The 24,387-nt window shown below is 36.1% G+C and overlaps 2 protein-coding genes across 2 annotated transcripts in view; one reads left to right on the forward strand and one right to left on the reverse strand.

Moving 5' to 3' along the window:
* Positions 1-5,183, reverse strand: part of FAM227B (family with sequence similarity 227 member B) — a 196,968-nt gene extending 191,785 nt beyond the window's left edge. Inside the window, exons 1-2 of the mRNA XM_049614133.1 lie at positions 4,962-5,183; positions 1,105-1,242 (exon numbers count right to left, since the gene is read on the reverse strand). Coding sequence (XP_049470090.1) covers positions 1,105-1,152 — 48 coding nt within the window. The 5' untranslated portion in view covers positions 1,153-1,242; positions 4,962-5,183. The remainder of the gene's footprint in view (positions 1-1,104; positions 1,243-4,961) is intronic.
* Positions 5,184-5,278: 95 nt separating this feature from the next.
* On the forward strand, positions 5,279-24,336 carry DTWD1 (DTW domain containing 1). Its single transcript, XM_049611693.1, has 5 exons — positions 5,279-5,361; positions 9,081-9,399; positions 14,072-14,215; positions 14,915-15,161; positions 24,020-24,336. Exons 2-5 carry the CDS (start codon positions 9,136-9,138, stop codon positions 24,265-24,267), a joined length of 903 nt encoding a protein of 300 aa, XP_049467650.1. The 5' UTR covers positions 5,279-5,361; positions 9,081-9,135; the 3' UTR covers positions 24,268-24,336.
* Positions 24,337-24,387: the final 51 nt, after the last annotated feature.

A 24,387-nucleotide genomic window follows, 5' to 3' on the forward strand; every position in this document is an offset into this window, starting at 1 on the left:
TTAACCGACTGAGTGGCCCAGGCGCCCCTTTTCTTTTCTTTCCTCTTTTCTTTTCTTTCTTCCTTCATTTCTTCATTTCTTTTTCTTGAGAAGAGTTGACACGCATTACATTAGTTTCAGGTGTACAACATGGTGATTCAACAACTCTACGCTGTGCTCGCCTGAAGTACAGCTACGATTTGTCACCATACAACACTATTATAACATCATTGACTATATTCTCTATGTTGTACCTTTTATTCCTGCAGCTTATTCATTCTACAACTGGAAGCCTGTATCTCCCATTCTTCTTCACCCATTTTGCACATCCCTTTAACTCCAGCAACCATCAGTTTGTTCTCTGTATTTAAAGTTCTCTTTCTGCTTTTGTTTAATCATTTGTTTTGCTTTTTAGATTCCACATATAACTGAAATTATATCGTATTTGTCTTTCTCTAATTTATTTCACTTTATTACACTTTAGGTCCATCTGCATTGTTGTAAATGGCAATATCTCATCCTTTTTATGGCTGTATAATATTCCATTGTGCGTGCATGTATGTGTGTGTGTGTGTGTATGTATACACACATATATACATAACTTCTTTACCTACTTGTATTGGAAAATAGTACATTCCAATTAAAGAAAATTAGAAAAATAAGTTAAGGAAGTAAAACTCACACAAGTTCCAGCTAATTTCAATATAAAATTCCAAAGTTCTCTAAGGTTAGTATTAAAAAGAGGCAGGCATAAATTAAATGGACTTCTGCTCTAAGTAGAATGTAGAAGGATGCAAAACACCTATGCTTCCCTGGTAACAACAAGGGAAACCCAGACAAAATAAAAATCTCACTTTTCTATGAGGTTAGTGAAGAGTAGTGGGTGCTAGTAAGCAGTATGGGCTACATAATTTGGAAAATGCAGAGCCCCTTGTTCAAAAATTATTAAGAATTTTAAGATGGTAATATCAGACCATTAAAGCAAGTATAGGGTCCATCTAATCATCAGGGCCTGTGCAATTGAAAGCCCATGAAGCCTTTCTACCTGGAAGCCTGGATGACCAGAAATTAAAAAAAAAAAAATCCCCTTTATAAGTGAGCATAAAGCTGTGTCAGTTTCCTTACCCGGCAGTGATCTTTAACCATCCATTGAGGGAACTGTTGGTCTGCCATGGTGCAGGAACTTTGCAGAGATGAAGAGAAATCAGCTGGACCTTAAGCATCTGCATGAGCTGGAGGAACAAACTGGAGCCTGAAAGACACCTAAATACAAAAACAAATGACTCAGACAAACAATCCCTTCCCAGACCCTATGCCTCCCTTCTGAGTTTTATCAAAAAAGCAGCAGTCCAGGAGGGGATGGAAAGATAGAGGACTTAAAGAGGCCAACACATTCTTAACATTACTTGGGCTTCGGGGCCCTGACAGAGTTGACTTCAAAGGTGAAGCAAAAATGTAAAAAAAAAAAAATCAGTTCCAACTTCTCCCAATTGAATATTGACAAGATATAAGAGTTGGCTATGAAGAAGGAAGTTGGAAGTTGGGTTAGACACAGGTGAACTTCAATCCAATTAAAGCAAAAGTAAAGTTCAACTCAAGTCTAGGAGGAATCAAAAGATCAGTATCTCACTTTGAATGTCAAGGAGATAAAAAGGCTTGTGCTAAATTATACTTCATCCTCTATAATTTTTCCCACATAATGTCTAATACACAATAAAACAATTGAAGATGTACAAACAAGAAGTAAAATGGGACCTATAATCAAAAGAAAACACAGTCGATGGGGCATCTGGGTGGCTCAGTTGGCTAAGCATCCAACTTCGGCTCAGGTCATAATCTCATGGTCTGTGGGTTTGAGCCCCCGCTTCGACCTCTGTTCTGACAGCTCAGAGCCTCAAGCCTGCTTCACATTCTGTGTCTCTCTCTGCCCCTCCCCTCCTCACACTTTGTCTCTCTCCCTCTCAAAAATAAATAAACATTAAAAAATTTTTTTAAATAAATAGAAAAAGGTATGAAAGGTATGAGCAGAAACCAATGAAATAAAAATATGAAAACAGAGAAATCAACAAACCAAAAGTTTGTCTTTTAAAAGATGAAAAAAATAAACCCTTAGTAGAAATGAATTTAAAAAATGAAAGGAAAATGTATATGGGAGGAAAAAATGATCTGCTAGATTGAAATATTTTAATTGCTATATTTGATTATAATGCTTTACCACTTTGGCAGAATGTCTGAGAACAGATTACCAATAACTACACAACAATTTGGCTATTATTAAACAAAAGAAAGTAAAAGGTTGTATTAAAAGTTAACGTGATCATATGTGGCTCAGGGTTGAATGATATTTACAAATGTGAATTTAAACAAAAATTGAGATATTACTACATTGAGAGATGAGGGGATAAGAACGTGTACAGGTAGAGAGAGAAGGAATGTTCTTGTACCTGGGGGTGGTGTTATAAAAGAGCTTTATCATTGACTTCCTTAGAAGAAAGTCAATGGAAAATGTCTGAAATTGAAAAAATGAAAACACTGTAATATATTATGACATATGCAGTAAATAACGAAAGAATTATTAAAAAGTCTTGAAAGAATTTTCCTTTTGAGAGAACTGAGAATAGAATGCAGGGGTTGGGAACTACCAGGCTTTGGTGAAAAACCTAGAATATGTCAACTGTTAGTGCTTACCAACATGTGTATGTTTCTCTACAGTTCCCAAGCTCACATGCAGTAAAGTGGGAAGGGGAGGGATCTTTGATATGTGGGCAAAGTGATATATGCCAGTTTTTAGGGATGACCTCTAAAACTTTTGGTATGATTCAACATGCTTTCTTTCTTGTCAGATGAGCTGTGGACTCAAGTCTTAGGAGATAGTAGAACCAGTAAAAATTAAACAAAAGAACACAAGAAACAACCTGAATCCTTGAGTCTAATGTTTCATCTGACTAGTAACATCTGAATTTCCTGTGAGAAATAAAAATTTATTGTATCAAACCCCTGAAATGTTGGGGTTTTCCGTGACAGTAGTAAATTCATCATGGTGGTTTAAAAAAAAATGGCCACAATTTCCTTGACAATCTTTTGAGAAGTGGTATCTATCTATGTCCCCTTTCCTATAATCTGGACAGGTTTTAAGACACACTTATAACCAAAATAATGTGTAAGAAGTGACACTGTGTTACTCTTTGATACTGGGTCAGAAAAGAACATGTAGTTTCTGCCTTGTTCATGGCAATGCTGGACTGTGGAGCCCTCAGAAGTCTGATTACGCAGCTGCCATACTGTGAGGAAGTTCAGGCCACATGGAGAGTCTTACACACAGGATTTCTGCTAGCATTCATAGACTTCCGAGCTGAGTTATCAGAGAAAAGCTGACTCTCTGTGCCGTGCTGAACACACAATCCATGAACACAATAAAAAAGTTGTTTTAAGTCATGTTTTGGACTAATGTATTACAGAGCACAAGTAACCCAATACTCACATCACTTCAATGAATAAACAGTATCATTTGCTTTTTTTAACCTGAGCACCTGAACTAAAGCAGTTAAAGAAGAAAAAGGCATGAATTATTTATTCTTGGCTTGGAGACTTTGCTATTGTTAACTTTTTTCACCCAGGAAGTTCATCTTTCCTCCTAAAGCAGTGGCTTTCAAACTTTTTAAAGAGAAATGCACAAGAAGACATACATTTTATAAATGCACGCACCCACACAGAGGTCTTTCTTATGATGGGGTTAAGTTTCGATAAACCCATGGTTAAGTTGAAAATGTATTTAATACACCCAACCTACCAAACATCATAGACTAGCTACCGTAAATGTGCTTAGAATACTTACATTAGTCTAAAGCTGGGCAAAATCATCTAACACAAAGCCTATTTCATAATGAAGTATCGAATATCCCATATAATTGAATACTGTACTGAAAGTGACAAACAGAATGGTTGTAAGTGTACTGATTGTTAACCCTTGTGATGGCCTGGCTGATGTGGCTGCCCACAAGAGAATTTCATATGACATATGGGTAGCTCAGGAAAATATCAAGTTAAAACTCAAAGTTTGGTTTCTACCGAATGCATACTGAATTCACACCATTATAAGGTCGAAAAATCCCAAGTTATACCAGGGACTGTCTGCAATTTAAAACTCCATGAAATAATACTTCACCAAGTGCCATGTGCTGCCATTTCCACAATATACTATTTCATTTTTTTAAATGTATAGTTTTGGGGTGCCTGGCTGGCTGTGTCAGGGGAGCCTGCAACTACAGCTCTCAGGGTCATGAGTTCAAGTCCCACACTGGACCTAGAACTTACTTAAAAAATTAATAAAAATTTTAAAAACACGTAGCTGTGACTCACTACATTTCCTTGCTTATAAATGGGACTTCCACCAATGGGTCCCACACATTCCCCTTGAAAAGCACTGCTCTTAAGCCATAATCATTCTTCAAGGCCTTACTCAAGTCCAACCAATGAGCCTTTGTTGACCACTCCATTCTGAGCTCTTGTAAAATTACTACAATTTATTAGTCACATTGTGTTTTCTGTACTACCCAGGTTTTAACTTGATGTCCTAAGCTCATCTAGCGCAAGGTTCTGTCCTTTACCTCTCACATGCTAAATTCAAAGTACTCAATAAATACAATGCTTAATATCTGGCCATTGTGTTTCTCAATCTCACAATTGGTTGGGATTTTCTTTGGGGTGGCGTAAGGAAACGTGGTTTAATAATCCACCCACATATTATGCTTAATTCCAAAATGGAAGAGTACACAAAGAGTGGTGTGTAGTTTTCAAGAGAACCAAACCATCAAGGTACACACAATGTTTCTAAGAGCTTTCATTACTACGCACCGCACGAAGTACTCATCTTGACATAGCCATAAAAACGTAACAGAACCAAGTTCTCTCAGGACTAAAATATTTTTGGAATTGGAAAAATGGAAAAGTGTTCCGTGGGATCAGCATTTTTCACAACTCACTGCAACTACACCTTGAGAGTACACTTCCAGAACCGCGTGCCACTTAAGCAGGAAACTCGGCCGGCAGGGTGTGAAGCTCAGCCTCACCGAGCGGGCCTCACTGCCCTGGGATCCTGTCTCTCTAGCAGAGAGGCTACACCGCCCACAACCCGAGAGGCTAAGGCGGGACTTCCCCCTCTAACCCCGCCCCGCGTCCCTCCCCAGCCGTTACTTTCGGCGCGGGACCTGCGCGGCGCCAGGCTCTAGCAACGGCCCTAGCAACGGCCGGACTCCTCCCCCCTCCGGTGTCTCCCGGAAAGCGCTCCGCCGCGCCCGCGCGCGGCCTCAGCCGGGCGCGCGCCTCGGGCTCTGGGGGAGCCGAAGACGCGTGGAGCTGTGCGAGGACCCGCGGGCGGTGCAGGTCTGAGTCCCACTCCGATCCCTGGTGCGGGTCTCCTCGTCCCTCTGCGGACCAGTGGTCTGGCCTGAGCCGTGCGTCCGCAGGGAGTGGACGCTCCTTGGCCGGGCCTTATTGGAGGTTGTGCAGAGTGTCGCCTGTGAGCGGGGCCCTGGTCCCTGTGCGAGCGCTTGCATTTTTTAGGATCCTGTGGGCCCCTTGGGAAAAAGGCTTCCAAATTTTACCTCAAAACAAAACAAAAAATGTTTTCCCCCAACAATTATTTTTCAGTGGTTTCCGCGCCAAGGAAAGTCTGTTCTGGCATGCAGTCCCCAAGGAAGTATTTATTTTTTAGTGTTTGGAGTGGTTTGCGAGGGATTGGTAATCAGGGAAGGAGAAGCTAAGCACAGTGTGCCGTGCAGTGTATTTAACATAATAAGTAGTGGTTACATAATAAGCCAAGGAGTCTGTTTCTTATGTCTGCATTACTTCTTGAGAACATAGGACAAGTAAAGAAGTATATTAATACTTTTAAGATGCCAATTCATGGAGTTGGATGATAAAATCGCTGCTTAAATCCACAGCATTTAAGTATTACTTCTGCCCGAAACCGTAGTGTACCATGAAAAACTAAGGCAAGATAGTCTGCCTACCACATGATGGATGATGTGGGAGAGGCCACTGGTCCTGCATGAAGAGGGTGGCGCCTTGGGTTTTTCAAAAATGAATGTTGGACCTGTGTATATTATGTGACCAGGTTCTTCAAAATACTTAAGGAAAAAAAATTAAGGAAAAATGCTTTATCTAGTAGTGACTTGATCTACAATATATGGTTGGGGTGTTTTATATAGTATTCCATTGGGAAGTGACTGGTAGCTAGGAACTTTTAACAGTATCGTTTTGCAAAAAACATATATGTGTATATATATAATATATAAAATTTGCCATGCTGCCACTTGTGCCAGGTTGCAGATGGCCCATAAAGATGGTTTGTTAGGTTCTTCAGTAGGGAGATTGATACACATGATTTCTTTTTTAGAATGGTTTTGATGTGATAAGGAATTGTGGAATTCCTCCCTTTGCGCAAGACACAGAGATAGATACGTGTGATCAGTAAAGAATTCTGCTCTTGCAGAGTTGACTGCTAGGAGGGACAGCTTTGCTAAAAGGCAACTAACTACAAAAAGCAGATTTTTCCATGCTAAATAAGTGAGACCAGTAATAAATGGGCAAAGTTAAAGAGATGTTAAGAGGTTGCCATAGAACATCTAGAGTCCTGACTTTGAGACTAAAATAGAGGATTATATGCAAGGTAGAATTGATGGAACTTGGTGAGTGATTAGATTTGGGGGAAAAGAGGTTAGAGGGGGAGTAAAAAATTTGTTTTCACCCTAATTTGCAGAATGATGAGTGTACCATCAAGGCATTTATTACTTTTTTAGGAATAAATTCTTTTTATGTTTTCTAAGTAACCCTCAAAACTTTCATCAATAAACCTCAAAAGAATTTGATGTTCATAAGCATGTTTTGAAGGTTGTGAATCGTTACATTTGCAACAAACTATTTGTACACATTTGAGGCAGGCTATTGGCTAGGTCAGGACCGATGCCCTTGTCATGTGGTTTCGGAGACCTTTGGAGAGAACTGTCCATAACTAACCACTTTTGGCGTCTTTTGTGTGGCCACCACAGCCATAAGTGAGCGTATAGGTGAAACAGGAGGGGGGAGCCATGAACATTTCCTTTTCACTGTCTCATAGGTATTTATGTTGTTTGATTTTGTAGAGGAAGGACATTTATATAAGGCTTCACTAATATCCATTTGGCTGTTTGGAAGGCCAAGCGGAATATAGGGGAATATTTCTGAGGCAGAATGCACTTAGAGGGCCCTAGAAAAACTCACAAGTAGTTTTCCACTGAATGTCAGGCAACCACATTGACCTTCTTGACATCCCCAGTAACTGTGTACGTCAGCCCCATATTGCTTGAGTTCTTTGGTGGCATATGCAAACCTTCTAAATAGTTACTGGAACACCCAGGAAAGTGGAGTCAGGTTGAATTAGTCCAGTCCAGTTCCTTTATACAATGAGTCCCATGATGAAGTAATTCAAGACTATTACAACCTAAAAACGTTTTTTCATAAGGACCTCCGGCAACACCAGAGCAAACCCAAACCAAGATTTAGGTGAAACTTAACTAGCTTCCTAAGTGCAGTAATGGGACCTCTTTTGGCTTATGACAGTTGACCTTTGGTTGCCCAATAAGGGATTTGTAGCTCCGATTTCTGGAGACTAATAGTATCTCTTCCCAGACTTTTAAGGATGCTCCTGTCCTTAGAATGATATTTTTTTAAATTTTAGTCAAGATTTCTTTACCCGACTCTGTAGATGGACTTCTAGAGATCTGTAAACCACATGAAATTGTGTGCAAAATATTGTTTCTGTGTATGCATCCATGTGAGAGGTCTAAGACTCTCTCACATGATCTTAAATGGATCTGAGACTCAAGAAAAGGAGGCAGCTTGGTAAATTTACTTTGAGTAAATTTGGCCAATATATTTTATTTTCCCAGTATATTTTAATGTATTTTTCTTCAATGACAAGCGTCTTTTTTCTTTGGGTCTCAAGCTTACTGGTATTTACAATCTATAAAAAAAACTCCTGATGAGTAATTAAATTAGTTTTACTAACTTCTTGTTGGTAAATTATGTTGAATATTATGTTCCACTGGACTTTTTGTTCACTTTCTATTTGGGATACCACAGAAAAGTTTCCTGCTGCAGTCACAGCATTTCTTCTCTTAGTGTTTGTACTCAAAGTGCCTGGGGCCTCATAGTTAAACACCACAATGCCATAAGGCTTTATAATGAAAGACTTATTTTACAGCTTTGGAATGCATATCAAATCAAAAGGTCCCCAGTCTCTTTTCTCCCTAAAAAGATAACTGCTTACAGAATATTTGAGTAACAGTTTGGACAGCCATTATTCTTTGAAAGAAATATTTAAATGGGAAAGTAATTTTACTATTTTATCTCTAGAAGTGAAGCATCTGAATGATTTATATTTTTAAAAAGCAGTATGAAATCTTCAAGCGAGGACATTAGTGTTACTTTGTAAAATTTTTAAGTTTATAAGATCACACTTTATTTTTCTGGGTATGTATTTCACCTTTTGGGATAGTTTACAAATTATAATTGGTAGTAGATGCCTATCCTATTTTAGTGGATGTTTAGTTATGTTTGTGTGTGTGTTTTAATTTAAGTTGAAGAGGAATATATCTCTTAGAGCATAACCAACTAAATTTTACTGATTTCACTGGAACCTTGTATTTTCATTAGGATTTAGGTTGATATTTGATATCATGTAACATCAGTTTAAAGTCAGAGCCTACAGGGTTGAATACATTCCTGGCTGATACTAATATTAACCATTACATTCCTAAATAAAACAAGAGTCACTAAAAAATGGATTGTTGGTACCTAAGTTTTATATTTAAATAACTTTTCTAAGATAGCATCTTTTTATTTTTATGGAGGGAATGGCCCAGAAGGGTAATATATTGAGATTATTGCTTTTTAATTTTGTGTTTTAAATCATGCTAATTTAGTGGCTTAAAAAGCTTATTAACATTTTTAAATAAATACAGCAGCACACAGTTTTAAATTAAATTGAGTGATTTTCTTTGTGGAGACAAGTATAAAATATTTCCTATCTTTATTTTGCCCCCACTTTTTGTTTTTTGCAGCACACCTATGATGTATGTTTTAGAAATAGATGTTAAACTTTGGTTCGAATGAAAAATGTCTGTCAATCCACCTATATTTCTCAAAGACAAAGAAGAAAATAATTCAAAATTTGTGGAAATACAACAGTCACAAACTACTTCCATAGCTGCAGAAGATCCTCTTCAAAACTTATGCCTAGCATCTCAAGAAGTTCTTCAAAAAGCTCAGCAAAGTGGAAGATCAAAATGTCTCAAATGTGGTGGTTCAAGAATGTTCTATTGCTATACATGTTATGTCCCAGTTGAAAATGTACCTATTGAGCAGATGCCACTTGTGAAGGTTGGTAAGAAATTTAATTATTTGAAAGTAGGAAAAGAGGTTTTAAAAAGACATCGCATATATACCTGCTCTAAAATAATTGATAAGCTTGATAAATAGCGTCATTGTGGGAATGAATACTATTAATAGAAAATTTAAACTTACAGAGTGGTAAATCTATTTCTTTTTCTTGTCTCTGGAATAAGAGATTCACATTGCTAAAATACTTGGGTCTGAGTAGTATTGTTTTGAATGAAATCAATTACTTTTTCATTAATGATTATAATTCATCTAAAACATAGGAAAAAATATGGCATAAACATGAATAGTACAAGAGACAAGTATATAGCTTGCCTGAAGGAACTTCAAAAACTACTTCAAGGCCTTGGACTTCTTTTTAAAAAAACATATCCTAAAGAAACTAGGATTGATGTTTGTTTAGGTTTTTGTAGAACAAGCTTATTACCACCATCCTACACTAGGAGATAGAGCTCATGTCAGTGACCTAAACTAAGTAAACTTGAAAAGGCTACGTATTCATTGGGCCATATTATAATTGTAGTTATTTAAGTCAGATTTTAAAAAATTGATTTGAATTGATTGCTTACGCTATACTTTTTCTTGCTTACCAAGATACTCCTGTGTAGGTGAAAGGTGTATATACCATGATATCTTTGTAATCAAAGAGTTTATGACATATATGTCAACTTGTCTAACATTTACATGAACTTGGGTAGTAAATCAAATAATGTGTAAAATTTGCTGCCTATTAGGGCTTTAGAGAGACTAAACTCTACACATGGGCTCATTAGAATTTGTTGGTAAGAAAATAAGTTGAAACTATATTCAAAAATATTTAATATGGTGACTTTAAGATTCATTTAAATTTGAAGTAGAATACTTTAATACTTATATTTTGTTACTTGGATTTCATTTTGGCTTGTATGCTGTCTTGTCAAGTTCATGGTCTCCTGAGAGGTCTAAAATCACACTTACTTACAGGCTATTGGAAAGTTTACTGGTCAAGAAGAAATAGGCATGGAATCTAATCAGCTTCATAGTTACCTTAAAAAAACTGAAAGCTTGAGGAAAATAATTTTTTTTTAAGTTTCCTATTATCTTGCAAGAATGTTACATTTCAAAGTATAGCTTTTAAAGTATACACAGAATTATTCTATCTTCTGTTCATATCATAGCCACATAAAGAGAGTATCCTTTTAGAAGTTTTAAGATGTATTGTGTTCCAAAGGATTGAAGATCAGAATAATAAAAGTCATTAACATACTGACTTTTCATAGAAATTTAAGAATAGAGGATTATTTTCCAAATCAGTGACTCAAAACACTATGCCAAGGGTTTGATCAACTCTAAATAGCCTACCGGATCATGCAGAGTTTTTAAAAGTGTTTATATGTTAATGGCCATATATAAAACTCAGTATGTTAACATATATTAATAGTAATAAAAACTCTGTAAATTTTTATTTCTAATGTTTACTTTATTTTTACAAATCATTCAGCATTTGCTTTTAGATAGCCTGCTTGGGAAGGAAAGACGACTACATGATGAGTAAGTGCCTCCCAAGCTTTAAAGTTTAGTCTATGGAATAAATTCATAAATACTGATTCTTTTCATGCAGAATATGATTTTTTTTAATGTCATGAGAAATGCATAAGTAAAAGATGCTCTTGGGTATTTTTTAAAAAAGGAGTCCCCCCCCCCCCCAAAAAAAATCATGAGGTAAAAGAAATCTTCATCTTCAGTAGAGTCCTAGAATTTAATTTTTTTTTTTAAGGTTCATTCATTTTTCAGAGACAGAGTGTGAGTGGGGTTGGAGCAGAAAGAGAGAGGGAGACACAGAATCCAAAGCAGGCTCCAGGCTCTGAGCTGTCAACACAGAACCCGACACAGGGCTCGAACTCACAGACCGCAAGATCATGACCTGAGCTGAAGTAGGAGGCTTAACCGACTGAACCACCCAGGTGCCCCTAGAACCCTAGAATTTTATTTATTTATTTATTTATTTATTTATTTTAAATTTATTAACGTTTATTTATTTTTAAGACAGAGAGAGACAGAGCATGAACGGGGGAGGGCCAGAGAGAGGGAGACACAGAATCTGAAACAGGCTCCAGGCTCTGAGCTGTCAGCACAGTGCCCGATGCGGGGTTTGAACTCACGGACCGCGAGATCATGACCCGAGCTGAAGTCGGCCACTTAACCGACTGAGCCACCCAGGCGCCCCTAGAACCCTAGAATTTAAAAGACTGTTTTTTGGGAAAGTTGATAATCACACAGGAAAAGGCTTAGGGTTCCTGCTAATGGCATTTTAATAAATTGGGGCAGAAAGATTTGGTAAATATTTTATAGGAATTATAGGTGTTAGAGAACAGATGTTCTTTACGTATTTGAAAACAGAACATCTCTACTTGAACTATGGTAAACACTGCTGGTGTTACTCTGTACCCTGTCATTATTTAAGAAGTATCTTCCTTTAAAATGTGTGAACTAGAGTACAAACAGTATTATTTCCACAATTTGATCTGTGCTTTTGTTTCATAGTATCAGAAACTTCAGGGACCTATACTGGGTCCCAGGATACTTCTTGAGCACAAAGTTTGCATAATTGTCTTATACTTGTAGAATTTAGTCCATGATAGGCTAGGTACATGACTTTTAAATATATGAGTAACACTCTATGTCCTTGATGTAAATGGTACCCTTCAGACATAGCCAGTTAATCAGAAATGTCACCTTTGGAATTTTCAGCTCTACTCATCAGCCATAGAAGAAAGTCAGTTTTACTAGTAATAGAATACTTTGTCACAATGTGCTTTCTTTTTCTTCTTTCCTCTTTCTATCTGCCCTGGGCTAAGATAATGCTGACCTGGGACTGAGAGACCCTGGGGAAAGGGAATGTAGTGTCAACTGAGACTGAGCATCATGAGGAAATTCTGACGTAGAGTTCAGCCAGAAGTAGACTGATGTAAAATCATTTGTGAACTGCCTACTTAAATGGTAAATTTTCTATAACTAGAAGTTGGTTTGGTGATTTGAAGCAATTGGCCCTAATTGGTCACTAGGCCCAAGTGGGGAGGGAAGGAGATTTGGCGTTTGAAACCCTAAATTGAAAATTACTTGGGGTACATATTTATGGCCCTTCTGGGATATATACCCTCCTTTTCCACACAGTCACCCAGAAAAGTAAAGTATGTGCAGTTGGGACCATCTAGTAGCGTGCGGCAACTGCTCCTTTAAAAACCAGCTCTAGAATTAATGATACGTACAACAATATGGATGACTCTCAGAACAATTATTCTGAGTGAAAGAAGTCAGATGAAAAGAGTACATACCATATTTGTATATTAATTTATGAATGATTATTTCAGTAAAAAATACATATTCAAGAACCAAAAAAAAGAAACCCCAACAGAAAAAGAAAAGAGCATATACCATATTATTTCATTTATATAAAACCTTAGAAAATGCAAACCTATAGTGATAGCAGAGCAATCATCATTGCCTAGGGACTGTGAGTGGTAGTTGATGGGGAAAGGGGAAGGAGGGAGGCACAAGAAGGCTTTTTGGGGGCGACAGATAAATTTGTGATCTTGATTGTGGTGATGAACTCAAGGGTGTTAAAATTCATTATATTGTATACCTTAAATATGTGGCATTTATTATACCTATTTTATCCCTTTATTAAAGCTATTTTAAAAAACAAAAATAGTTTTGTACTCCAGGGTAAAATAACTTGCCCCAGGGTAAATACCTAGAATCCTACCTAAAATCCTGTTTTGGGTAAGGCGGAAGCTGGAAGAGTGTTTATCATAACAAATAAATCATTTATAATCAGTGAAGAATCCAACTTGGAGTTTCTTATATGTTATGGGGGGGATATGACTTGGCTTTCATTTTCATACTCCTGACTGTAGCACCTGTATATGCATTATACAGAAAACTAAATCAAACAAGTCAGTGAAATGATAGTAAAATCTCACTCAAGAAATGCAAGAGAATATTATTTTTACAAAGAGGCAGGACATAATCCATAACAAAGAAACTTTAAGGAAAATAGACAAAATTATTTTGAAGAGAGTTAATTTTTATATAAAGTGTGCACCTCTTGGACCTGTTACTTTTTCCAATTGACGATTATTTCATTTTTGCTGTGAAAGGCCACTGATGAGAATCATGATGTTCGCAACAAAGGGTAATACCTTTGATCTCGAAGGACATGTAGGGAATAAAATTTGACTTGAAGTTTAGATGTGAAGCCTTTGCCCAAACTTATATTTCCTTTTATTGTGTCATAAAATTAACAAACCTAGAGTTTATAGAAATTATAAAAAATGTTCTTGGCACAGATACTGAAATGCAAGGAATTGGGCTCCCTGCCTATGTAACGTAAATGAAAATGACCTTGAAACTTTGCTTTAAGAGCAGATTCTATGTTAAAGGAGTTGGAAATAGTTGTTTAGTATTTGATCAACAATATCAAGGAAGAAATTTGGGTTTGCTTTATGGCTCTTAGAATTCTTAATATTCTAGTTTAGAAATGTATGATTTTCAAATTATATTTGTAGGAGCTTAGTGTGAACTTACTTTTTTGGCCTTAAAGATTATTTTTATTAACATAAAAATTAGAATTTTTATGTTTGTTGTGTTGATTTCTCTTTTTTTTTCATTTTAGCTTCCACTGAAGATTGACATCATTAAACATCCAAATGAAACAGATGGCAAAAGTACTGCTGTACATGCAAAACTATTAGCACCTGAATTTGTAAATATTTACACGTATCCTTGTATTCCAGAATATGAAGAAAAGGACCATGAAGTAGGCAGCTTATTTTTTTACAACTCTTCACATTAAGTCTAAAAATGAATTTTTTTAATGTTTATTTTTTTTTTGAGAGAGAGAGAGTCAGAGTCAGAGTGTGAGTGGGGGAGGGGCAGAGAAAGAGGGAGACACAGAAACTGAAGCAGGTCCCAGGCCCTGAGCTGTCAGCACAGAGCCTGATGTAGGGCTCAAACTCAAGAACAGGGAGATTATGACCTGAGTGGAAGTTGGATGCTTAACTGAGCCACCCAGGTGTCTCTAAAAATGAATTTTAAATTCCATTACCTTTATAAGCTTACTTGAACATAATTTAATATTTTCTTAATGACCTAGAGTTATTTTTTTATAGCAATAAACATACAAATTATTTACTTCATTGGTATCTTCAAAGATCAAATGATTTTAGATTGTTAAGGCTTTTTTGAATCTCGTCTTTCCACTTTATATAGTTTTTCTGCATTATTTCTTCAGGTTTTTATTTACTGCCAATATTACTGTCCCTGCTTTTACTTTCTTCCCTCTCCATTTTCCTAACTATAGTACATACAGATCTAATTTGATACGAACTAAGAAACCATATTATGAACATAATGGGAACATATTCAACATGTTTGTTTCTTGTCAAGTTTTAAGTCAGAATTTATTCATTTCAAAGATCATAATAGCACACTGATAACTTAAGTTTCTTTGCTTTAGGTTGCACTGGTTTTTCCTGGACCTAAGTCTATTTCAATAAAAGATCTTTCTTTTCATCTGCAAAAAAGGATTCAAAATAATGTTAGAGACAAAAATGACCCTGAGAAGCCATCTGTTAAGCGCAAGAAAACTGAAGAACAGGATTTAAATGACAGCAAGGGCCAAGACACAACACTGAAAAAAATTATATTTATCGATAGCACCTGGAACCAAACAAACAAAATATTCACTGATGAGAGACTTCAAGGTAAGAAAAACAAATTTTCTATGGATTGCTCTGTCTCCCAACTTTCATTTAAAAAAACTTCAAACCTGCAGATTATTGGAAGAATTGCACTGAATACCCATACATTTTGCCACATTTGTTTTATTCTCTATTATATGTGTGTTTATACTTAGATATATCATTCATTTTTGGTTGAACTGCTTGAAAGTAAGTTGCAGACTTGGCAACACTTCACCCTTAAATACCTAACTACATCTTTTAAGAATAATTGCAAAGTCACAATACCATTATCACTCTAAGCAAATTAACAAAAGTTCTCTAATCTGTAATACAGAACATAGTCCATATTCACATTTCCCTAATCGACCCAAAGTATCTTTTGTAGCTCTTTTTTCCTTCATATCCCATGTAGTTATTAGGCGTCCTCAGTCTGATTTAACATAGAGCTTCTCCTGTTTTTGTTTTCTATGACTTTGGCTGGCGTGAGGAGGACCGGGCAGTTGTCTGAATGCTCCATCATAATTAGATTCACTTCAGTATTTTTGCAAGGATACGTCGTGATAAGGATAAATCTAGGGTTGTCCATGGCAATTCCAGTTTATACTTGTTCTGATATGATTATTAACAGCATTCCCTTTCATTCTCAGAAATGAAGCTCTTTAACTTACTAATTATATGACTACCCTATTCATAGGTAAAGTTATATACTTATTGCATCAAATCAAGAGACATATAATGTAAGTTCCATTATTGGAACATTACATTCTTATGTAAAGAACTCTTCTCCACACCCCCCTTCTTTTTTTTCACTCTCCCCCTGCCCCTTTTTGAGGTCACTGTACATTTTTAGATTTCCTTTTAGTTCATCATACGTAATATGTTGTGATTGTATCTTTTTTGATGCCCACATTGTCTCAACTTTTGCTAGTGGAGGCCTTCAAGCCCTGTCTGTGTCATGGCCTCATTAGTCTTTTCTGGTACAACAGGATGTCCCAAGTTCACTTGTACTTTTTTCCTGCCCCAGATCTAGAACCAATGATTGATTATACAAAGGAGCTGTGGTTCTTTTTAGTGGGGACTAATATTAGAAATCAAGAGCTGGTAAATTTATTACAACTTGGATGTCATTGCTACAGTGGATAGAGCCAAGGAAAATGCACATATATCATGAGTTCACATGGATAGTTCCAATTCCAAGATTTAACTTCCCAGGGATTTTCTTTCTTTTGTTTTACCTTTGTATTTCTCTGTCTCTTAGAGTGAAAAGTTTAGTTCCTAATAAAATGGTTTAAAAGAGTTTCTTCACTTGCCCAACTAGCACAGCTAGTAATTTGAAGAACAGGAACTCATGTTACCTCTCTTGTTTACTTGCACCTTACTTAGTTCTTCAGGGTTTTTCAGTAGTTTCTCTAAATACTTTAGATTTATTTCCAGCTCTTGATAGCTTTGTTTGTGTACCATGTTTGATTAGAAGGCAAGAGAGCTACCCAGTTGGTTTTAGACAGTTGCCAAAACAGTTTCAACCTGGGAGACCCTTTCTCAGGCTATTGTTAAAAATGCACATCACCTAGAAAAGAAAGTTTATGACACTTCTTTGGAGTTTAACTTGTGTTAACTAATCTCAAACTAACGTGAGTGACAATACTAGATTTAATTTACATAGTTCATACCTCTGAGGTCAACATACATGTTGGTAAGATTGCTTTGTCATTCTGATTGTGTGCATACCTGTGTGTTTGTTGGTGAGAATGATAAGCAGAAAGATAGAGACAGAGAAATTGTGTGTGTGTGTGTGTGTGTGTGAGAGAGAGAGAGAGAGAGAGAGGGAAAGGGGGGGGAAGTGGGAAGGAGAGAGACAAAGAAACTACAGAGTATAAGACCTAGAAGAATCTTTTTGCTGATATTTAATAGAGGGATGGAGCCCTAAGGCCCGACTCTTTGGAGCACTCCCTGCCACACTGCATTGGATGGTTACAGCAGCACCTTATTCCTCAGTTTGAAGATTTTTCTGAACTACTTTCTTTACAATTATCTTATATGGTAATTGAAAGGATCAAATGAAAGAACATGAGTGAAAGCAGTTAAAAAAACTATAAAAGGAATTATTGAGGCACAATTCAAAAATCTGTTTTCAGAGTGTTCATATTTGAAATTAAGGCTTCAAATCAGATTTGTACCAAAATTTCTGTTATTCCTTTCCAGATCACATAGTAGGTATCCTGTATTTTTAAAAGGGGATTTCTTAATTCCTTCAAAACCATGAAATCTGCATGTCCTACTTCAACCCCTCTCCCTTCTAGTGCCTTATTGCACCACAGGGACTACTTCAGGCTTTGCACATACTTAACAGTCTCTGTATATGTGAAAAAACAGTTTCCAGAAAAACCAAATTACTTCCTCAAGACACAACCCATGTTTGCTATAAATCATTGCCTTTGGGTTTTAAAACATTTTATCATTTGATGGGATTAAACTGAACAAACCAGCTTTTTTTTTTCAATATATGAAATTTATTGTCAAATTGGTTTCCATACAACACCCAGTGCTCATCCCAAAAGGTGCCCTCCTCAATACCCATCACCCATCCTTCCCTCCCTCCCACCTCCCCATCAACCCTCAGTTTGTTCTCAGTTTTTAAGAGTCTCTTAAGCTTTGTCTCTCTCCCACTCTAACCTCTTTTTTTTTTTTTTCCTTCCCCTCCTCCATGGGTTTCTGTTAAGTTTCTCAGGATCCACATAAGAGTGAAACCATATGGTATCTGTCTTTCTCTGTATGGCTTATTACACTTAGCATTACACTCTCCAGTTCCATCCATGTTGCTACAAAGGGCCATATTTCATTCTTTCTCATTGCCATGTAGTACTCCATTGTGTATATAAACCACAGTTTCTTTATCCATTCATCATGAACACACCAGCTTTAAACCTCAGATAAAACCCTCAAATGTAATGTATTGGAAATTGTTTCGGTTATCTTATGAATGCAGAGGTTAAGAATCTCTTTAAAAATGTAGAAACATACTGTTTTGCCACATTTTACAGAGAAATAGCTCTGAATGTTTTACTCTTGGCAAAATAAAACATTTGAAGGTTGAGCGCATAATTTAATCATAAAATGTGAACTTACACGTGAAGAGTGATATAACATTCTTGAAGATTCACCATAGGAAGCCTTAGAAGAAGGTGGTGAGGAAGGATGGTTGCTTTTGTTGGAGAGGCAGTCCAAATTATAAAAACTGGGATTATATTATAATTTGTTTTATGGGTACCTGGGTGGCTCAGTCAGTTAAGCATCCAACTTCAGCTCAGGTCATGATTTCATTGCTTGTGAGTTTGAGCCCGGTGTCAGGTTCTGTGCTGACAGCTCAGAGCCTGGAGTCTGCTTTAGATTCTGTGTCTCCTTCTTTCTCTGCTGCTCCCCATTCATGCTCTGTCTCTGTCTCTCTCTCTCTCAAAAATAAATAAACATTTAAAAACATTTTTTTTAAATTAGCCAGCCATCTCCTTTCATTTTGACTGTATTCATATAATGTTTAAAGTGACTGCTTTTTTTTAGATTAAAAGCATTGCCTGAACTGTAATCAGTGTGTAAGTGAGTGCTGTATCATATACTGCCTCATTCAGTCCTCACAACGACAGTATGAGGATAGCTCAAGATTTTTACTCTTACTTTTCAGTTGAAGAAATTCAGGCAATAATTTTGAAGGGAAAAGCCATTTATAATTATCTGCTTTAAAATTCTGCTAAAAAAGATTTGCTGATTTCATCATAAAATTATTGATTGTCAAAAAATGCTAGCAAAAGAATTTTTTAATATATGTGTTGAGCTTTTAAAAATAAATAATTTCTATATAATCCCATGCCTGTGTTTTTCAGTGTGTTTTCAAAGGTTCTAAATACTTCCAAGAAAATCTTTAAAACAGGATGGATTAATGGTAGTAATCACTAACTCTTGATTTTTATACTTAACATTTTAGAACATATTAGGTGTATTAGAAACCAGCATTATTTAGTAGTTACTTTTGGTTTGTTTTTTAGAAATTGCATTGTGATATCAAATCCTATGTTAACATTTTAATTGTACTAATTAGGACATTTTCAAATGTTTGCCTTTACTTCTTGGATATAGTCAACATTAATACAAATAGTCAAGGGGCGCCTGGGTGGCGCAGTCGGTTGGGCGTCCAACTTCAGCCAGGTCACGATCTCGCGGTCCGTGAGTTCGAGCCCCGCATCAGGCTCTGGGCTGATGGCTCAGAGCCTGGAGCCTGTTTCCGATTCTGTGTCTCCCTCTCTCTCTGCCCCTCCCCCGTTCATGCTCTGTCTCTCTCTGTCCCAAAAATGAATAAACATTGGAAAAAAAAAATACAAATAGTCAAAAGAGTTTGGTTTGGGTTGTTACAACTTTTGTGTATCTTTGAATCAAAATTATTCACACTGAAATATTTTCAGGGCACCTGGGTGGATCCATTGATCAGGTCATGATCTCACAGTTTGTGGGTTTGAGCCTGGCATCAGGCTCTGTGCTGACAGCTCGGAGCCTAGAGCCTGCTTTGGATTCTGTGTCTCCCTCTCTTCTGCCCTTCCCTTGCTCATACTCTGTCTATCTCTCTCAAAAATAAATAAAACATTAAAAAAAATCAAATTGGAATATTTTCAAAATACCCAGATAGAATACTTTAAAGGTTGTGATTTGTCCATTCATTCAGTAATATTTGTTGAACACCTGCTCCTGGATAGGTGATGTCCTAGATTGGGGAATAGAAAGGAGAATAGAGCAATCTCTCTACCCTCTAGTTGATCACAGTGGCTATTAGTTAGGGTTGTGTCTCCCCATATGAAACAGAAACCCAGATGGAATCTTAAAACAAGTAGTGAGTTTACTTTTCATGGGTAAAAGTCCAGAAATAGGTAGTCCAAGCTATTATAAGGACTTCACAATGCCTGTAAAGATTCATACTCATTCCATTTTATTCCTCCATCACTTTAATCCTTGTAAGATAGCTGCTAGGTCCCAAGACAAACCATATATATTCCAGTTGTTATATGCCCACTGAGTCTGGCTCTTTCATTGAAAAATAAATATATAATATAATAATAGCTTTCTTGGAATTTTCTCCTAGGAGTTTTCATTTTTTCTTCTTTGGCCAGAATGGTTCACATGACCACTCTGGCTATGAGTAGAGCTGGGACATAGTTTTTATTTTTAGCTGGACACTTGCCATACTGAACAGGATTGAGGTTTGTTAATATTGAGAGAAGGAGAACATGAATATTGAGAAGATAGTGGACATTGTCTGCCATGTAATCTATTACAGGAGGCAGACAAGTAAGCAGGTAAGAAAATTCAATAAATTTTAGATGCAGGGGTAGCATTGAGGAGACACAATCCTGTTCTTCGTGGATTCCCTGAAGGATTAACTGTTTCTGTTGAAATCTTGATGGATAAAGGGCTGAGGCCTGGGCAGTTCAGTCAAAGGGAATGGCATATACACAAAGATATAAAAACATCATTTTACATTCAGGACACTGAAAAAGTTGAATATGGTGTAGAATGTGTACGTATATAAGAATGGTAGGAGAAATAACTGTGAAGAAATACAAACTGTGAATGCCCTTGAATATCATGCCTGGGAATTCGGTCTTTTTTTCCACAGGTGCTATGACACTTGTAGAGAATTTAATGCCAGACATTGACATGATTAGATTTGTATTGTAAGCCTAATGGGAAGAACAGGGCTGGGACCTGACTTCTGGCTCTCATTCTGCCACTAAATAGGCAAAGGTGTTATTTATATTACTTTTTAAACTAAGTTATAACACATGTGAAAGAACATATATATATATAATATAATGTTATAGCACATGGTGATATAATGAATAATTAAGAACCCAGGCACCAGAATTGTATCAATAACTTATCTACCTATGTTCTTCCCTGCGTGACTCCCCTTCTCCCCTGATCAGAGGTAACTTTTCTCCTGAATTATGTTTTCATCATTCCTTTGTGTTTTATTTATATGCATCAGCTTTCATAATCTTTGTTATTTAGTTTTTTTATTTTGACCTGCATGTTGTATTCCCGGGGACCTGCAATCTAAAGTCACCATTTTGTTTCTAAGGTTTACCCCTGTTGTTACATGATTAACTCTAGTTTATTCATTTTCACTGCTGTGTATTATCTGTGTGAATATACTACAGTTTATCTAGTCTCCTATTGATGAAACACTTGAGTTAATTCTAGTTTATGCTCTTACAAATTATGCATCTGCGAATACTCTTATGCATGTACAAGGTTCCTTAAGGAAACATACCTTGAAGTGGAATCGTTGGGTTGTTGCATATGAGAATGCCCACTTCTACAAGGTAATGCCAACTGTTTTCCAAAGTGTGGGTATACAGATTTATACACCCGTCATTAATGTATAAGAGTCCCCATTGATCCATGATGCCTCCTATCTTGGTATTGTCAGATGTTTGATTTTTGCCAGTCTAGCAGGTATAAAGTGGCATCTCATTGTGATCATAATTTGCCTTTCCCTTAGTTAATAATTGGATTGAGCATCCTTTTGTTCATTTATTTGGCCACACGCATCCCGTTCTGTGAAACAATTATGTGCATCTTTCTAATTTTTTAAAATTGATTTGTAGGAATTCTTTAGATCTACTAGAATGTATATAATAATGTTTTGAAATATCTCCTTGTAGCTTATGACTCATCTTTTAAATTTCTTTATGGTATCTTTTGAGGAATAGAAATTCTTGATGTAGAATTCAATCTTTCATGTTGAGCACTTGCTATGTCTTGTATAAATCCTCTCTACCCTAAGACACTATATTTTTAGTAATTTGTTTATTGATTTTAAAAGTATTTTCTCTGTAAGTAATGTCAATTGTGTTTCTTCCTTTCCGGTTCTTACACATCTAATTAATTTATTGTTTTTTTACTGTGTCAGCTCAGACCTCCGGGTTGACCCTCCAATGTTGAGGGAAGCCCTGTAGACAGACTGTAGAGGTCATCCTGTGTTTCAGTCTCAGAATCTTTTACATGGAGGGTTTCATCTATTCATGTTTGCTATGAGTATTGATATTTTGGGATGTATTTCTACCATCTTAATTTTATCCTGTTGTTTACTTTTTTTGTTGTTGACTTTTTTTCAAGTTTTTATCTTTTTCCATTCTGTAATATTCCTATTTTGGTTCTTTTAGAAAATTGTACTCTGCACATGCAACTTATTTGAAGTCAAACAGTATTTTAAACAAGATTTTAACCTTCACTTTTGAACACGCTAAGCACTTAGCAGACAATGTTTGATTCAACTTCCTCCTTGTTCACTAAGTTACTGTTATTTTCTTCATTATTTTTGTTCTGTCCTGTATCTTCAGCCCACAGATTAGATATGGTTATTGTTTTTGTTTCATTCAGGTAGCATTTATTTGGATTTGCATAGATGTTTATTGTTTTCTTTGCTCACCTTTCCTTTAACCCAGACTGTCTTTGCTGAAATACATTCCTTAGCAATTACTTTCATTTGGTTTCCTGTTGGCATGTGTTCAGTTTTTGTTACTTTACTAATGTTTTCATTCCTGTTATTAATATATAGTTCTGCTGAGTACACAATTTGAGGTTGTTAGTTTTTTCTCTTGACACTTTGAAGGTTTTATTCTGGAGTCTTCAGTACTTTACTATTGCTGATAAAAAGTCTCCTATCATTCCCGTTACCATTCTTTTGTATATGATCTGCCACTTCTTAATCCCTGCTTTAAAAATCTCTTTAACGTTGCTCTTTTGCAGTTATTCTATTGTGTGATGGATCTAGGCCTTGATTTCTGTAGATTTATTCTGCTTGAGATACATTATTTCATGGATCTGTGGCTTTGCATTTTTAAAAATAGTCTATGGAAAAGTCATGGACATTATCTCTTTAAATACTATCTCTCCTCCATTCTCTGTTCTCTCCCCCTGCAAGTCCTATGTAGACATTTGATCCTCCTTATCTCTTAAAAATCTTAATTTTTTACAGTATTTTATTTCTTGTCATTCTTTGCTGCATTTCTGAAGTAGCTTTTAGGTTAAAGAGAGGTGTGATAGTAGGGAATCATTGGTAACTCAAAAGTTCCTTATCTGGGTAGGGAGGCTCATTTTAATACTCCCTTCTCCCTTTAATACTACTTTCTCACTTTGAAATAAATATGCTTTATAAAAAGTATAGCAAAATAAATATAATGTGAATCTAAGTAGTGGTCTAAGGTGCTAAAAGCATTTTGGGTTTGTATGTTGACATCTGAGTTTTAAGAGGTCAAAGAACTGTTCTGTGATTTCATGAATTATTTCCTCTTTAAATGCACAGGAGTAAGACATTCTAGCTGACTGTGTCATTGAGGCCTCATGTACAGATGTGGCAGAGCCAAAGAAACAACATTAGGTACTCTGTTCATGAATATATAGCCAAAAAGTGATAATCCAGAAGTCAACTTTAACTATATTAAGGACCATTAACCTGCCTATCTCTCTCAGTGAGTTTTAGAATGATGTTTGAAATGTCAGTTTATCAAGGAAATGAAACCTTCTGAATATTGGTGAATTTAGTCCTGTCACTGGTTAAAATGTAAAAAGACACTGGTAGATAGAAAATAGCATCTTGATTACTTTTAACTCATGGTTGCAAGTTCTAAGATTTATGTATAAGATTTTGTTCTGTGTTTTATATTGCTTCTGTATTTACCTTAATGCATTTAAGAAAATACCCTATTTGGTTGGGGTTAAAGGAACTTGTCTATTCTCTTAAAAAAATTCTTAAAATAATTAAGAGAAATTATCATTATTCTGCCAGATCCTGTGGTTAATAAAAAATATTTATACTTATTTGTTTTTGGCAGGACTGTTACAAGTTGAATTGAAAACAAGAAAAACTTGCTTTTGGCGCCATCAAAAAGGAAAGCCAGACACCTTCCTTTCCACAATTGAAGCTATTTACTACTTTCTAGTAGACTACCATACTGATATATTAAAAGAGAAATACCAAGGACAATATGACAATCTCTTATTTTTCTACTCTTTTATGTACCAGCTGATAAAGAATGCCAAATGTTCTGGAGACAAGGAAATGAGAAAACTTATCCATTAGTTTTTAAAAAGCTACTTATGTCATTTTATTTTGCTAAAAATCAATAAACCTTTACTTGTGCTTTGTTTATTCTTAGGAAATATTAATATATAATGTCTGTTAGATCACTTGAGAAAATAA

This window comes from Panthera uncia (genome assembly GCF_023721935.1).
Source record: "Panthera uncia isolate 11264 chromosome B3 unlocalized genomic scaffold, Puncia_PCG_1.0 HiC_scaffold_1, whole genome shotgun sequence".
In the NCBI taxonomy this organism is placed as follows: Eukaryota; Metazoa; Chordata; class Mammalia; order Carnivora; family Felidae; genus Panthera; species Panthera uncia.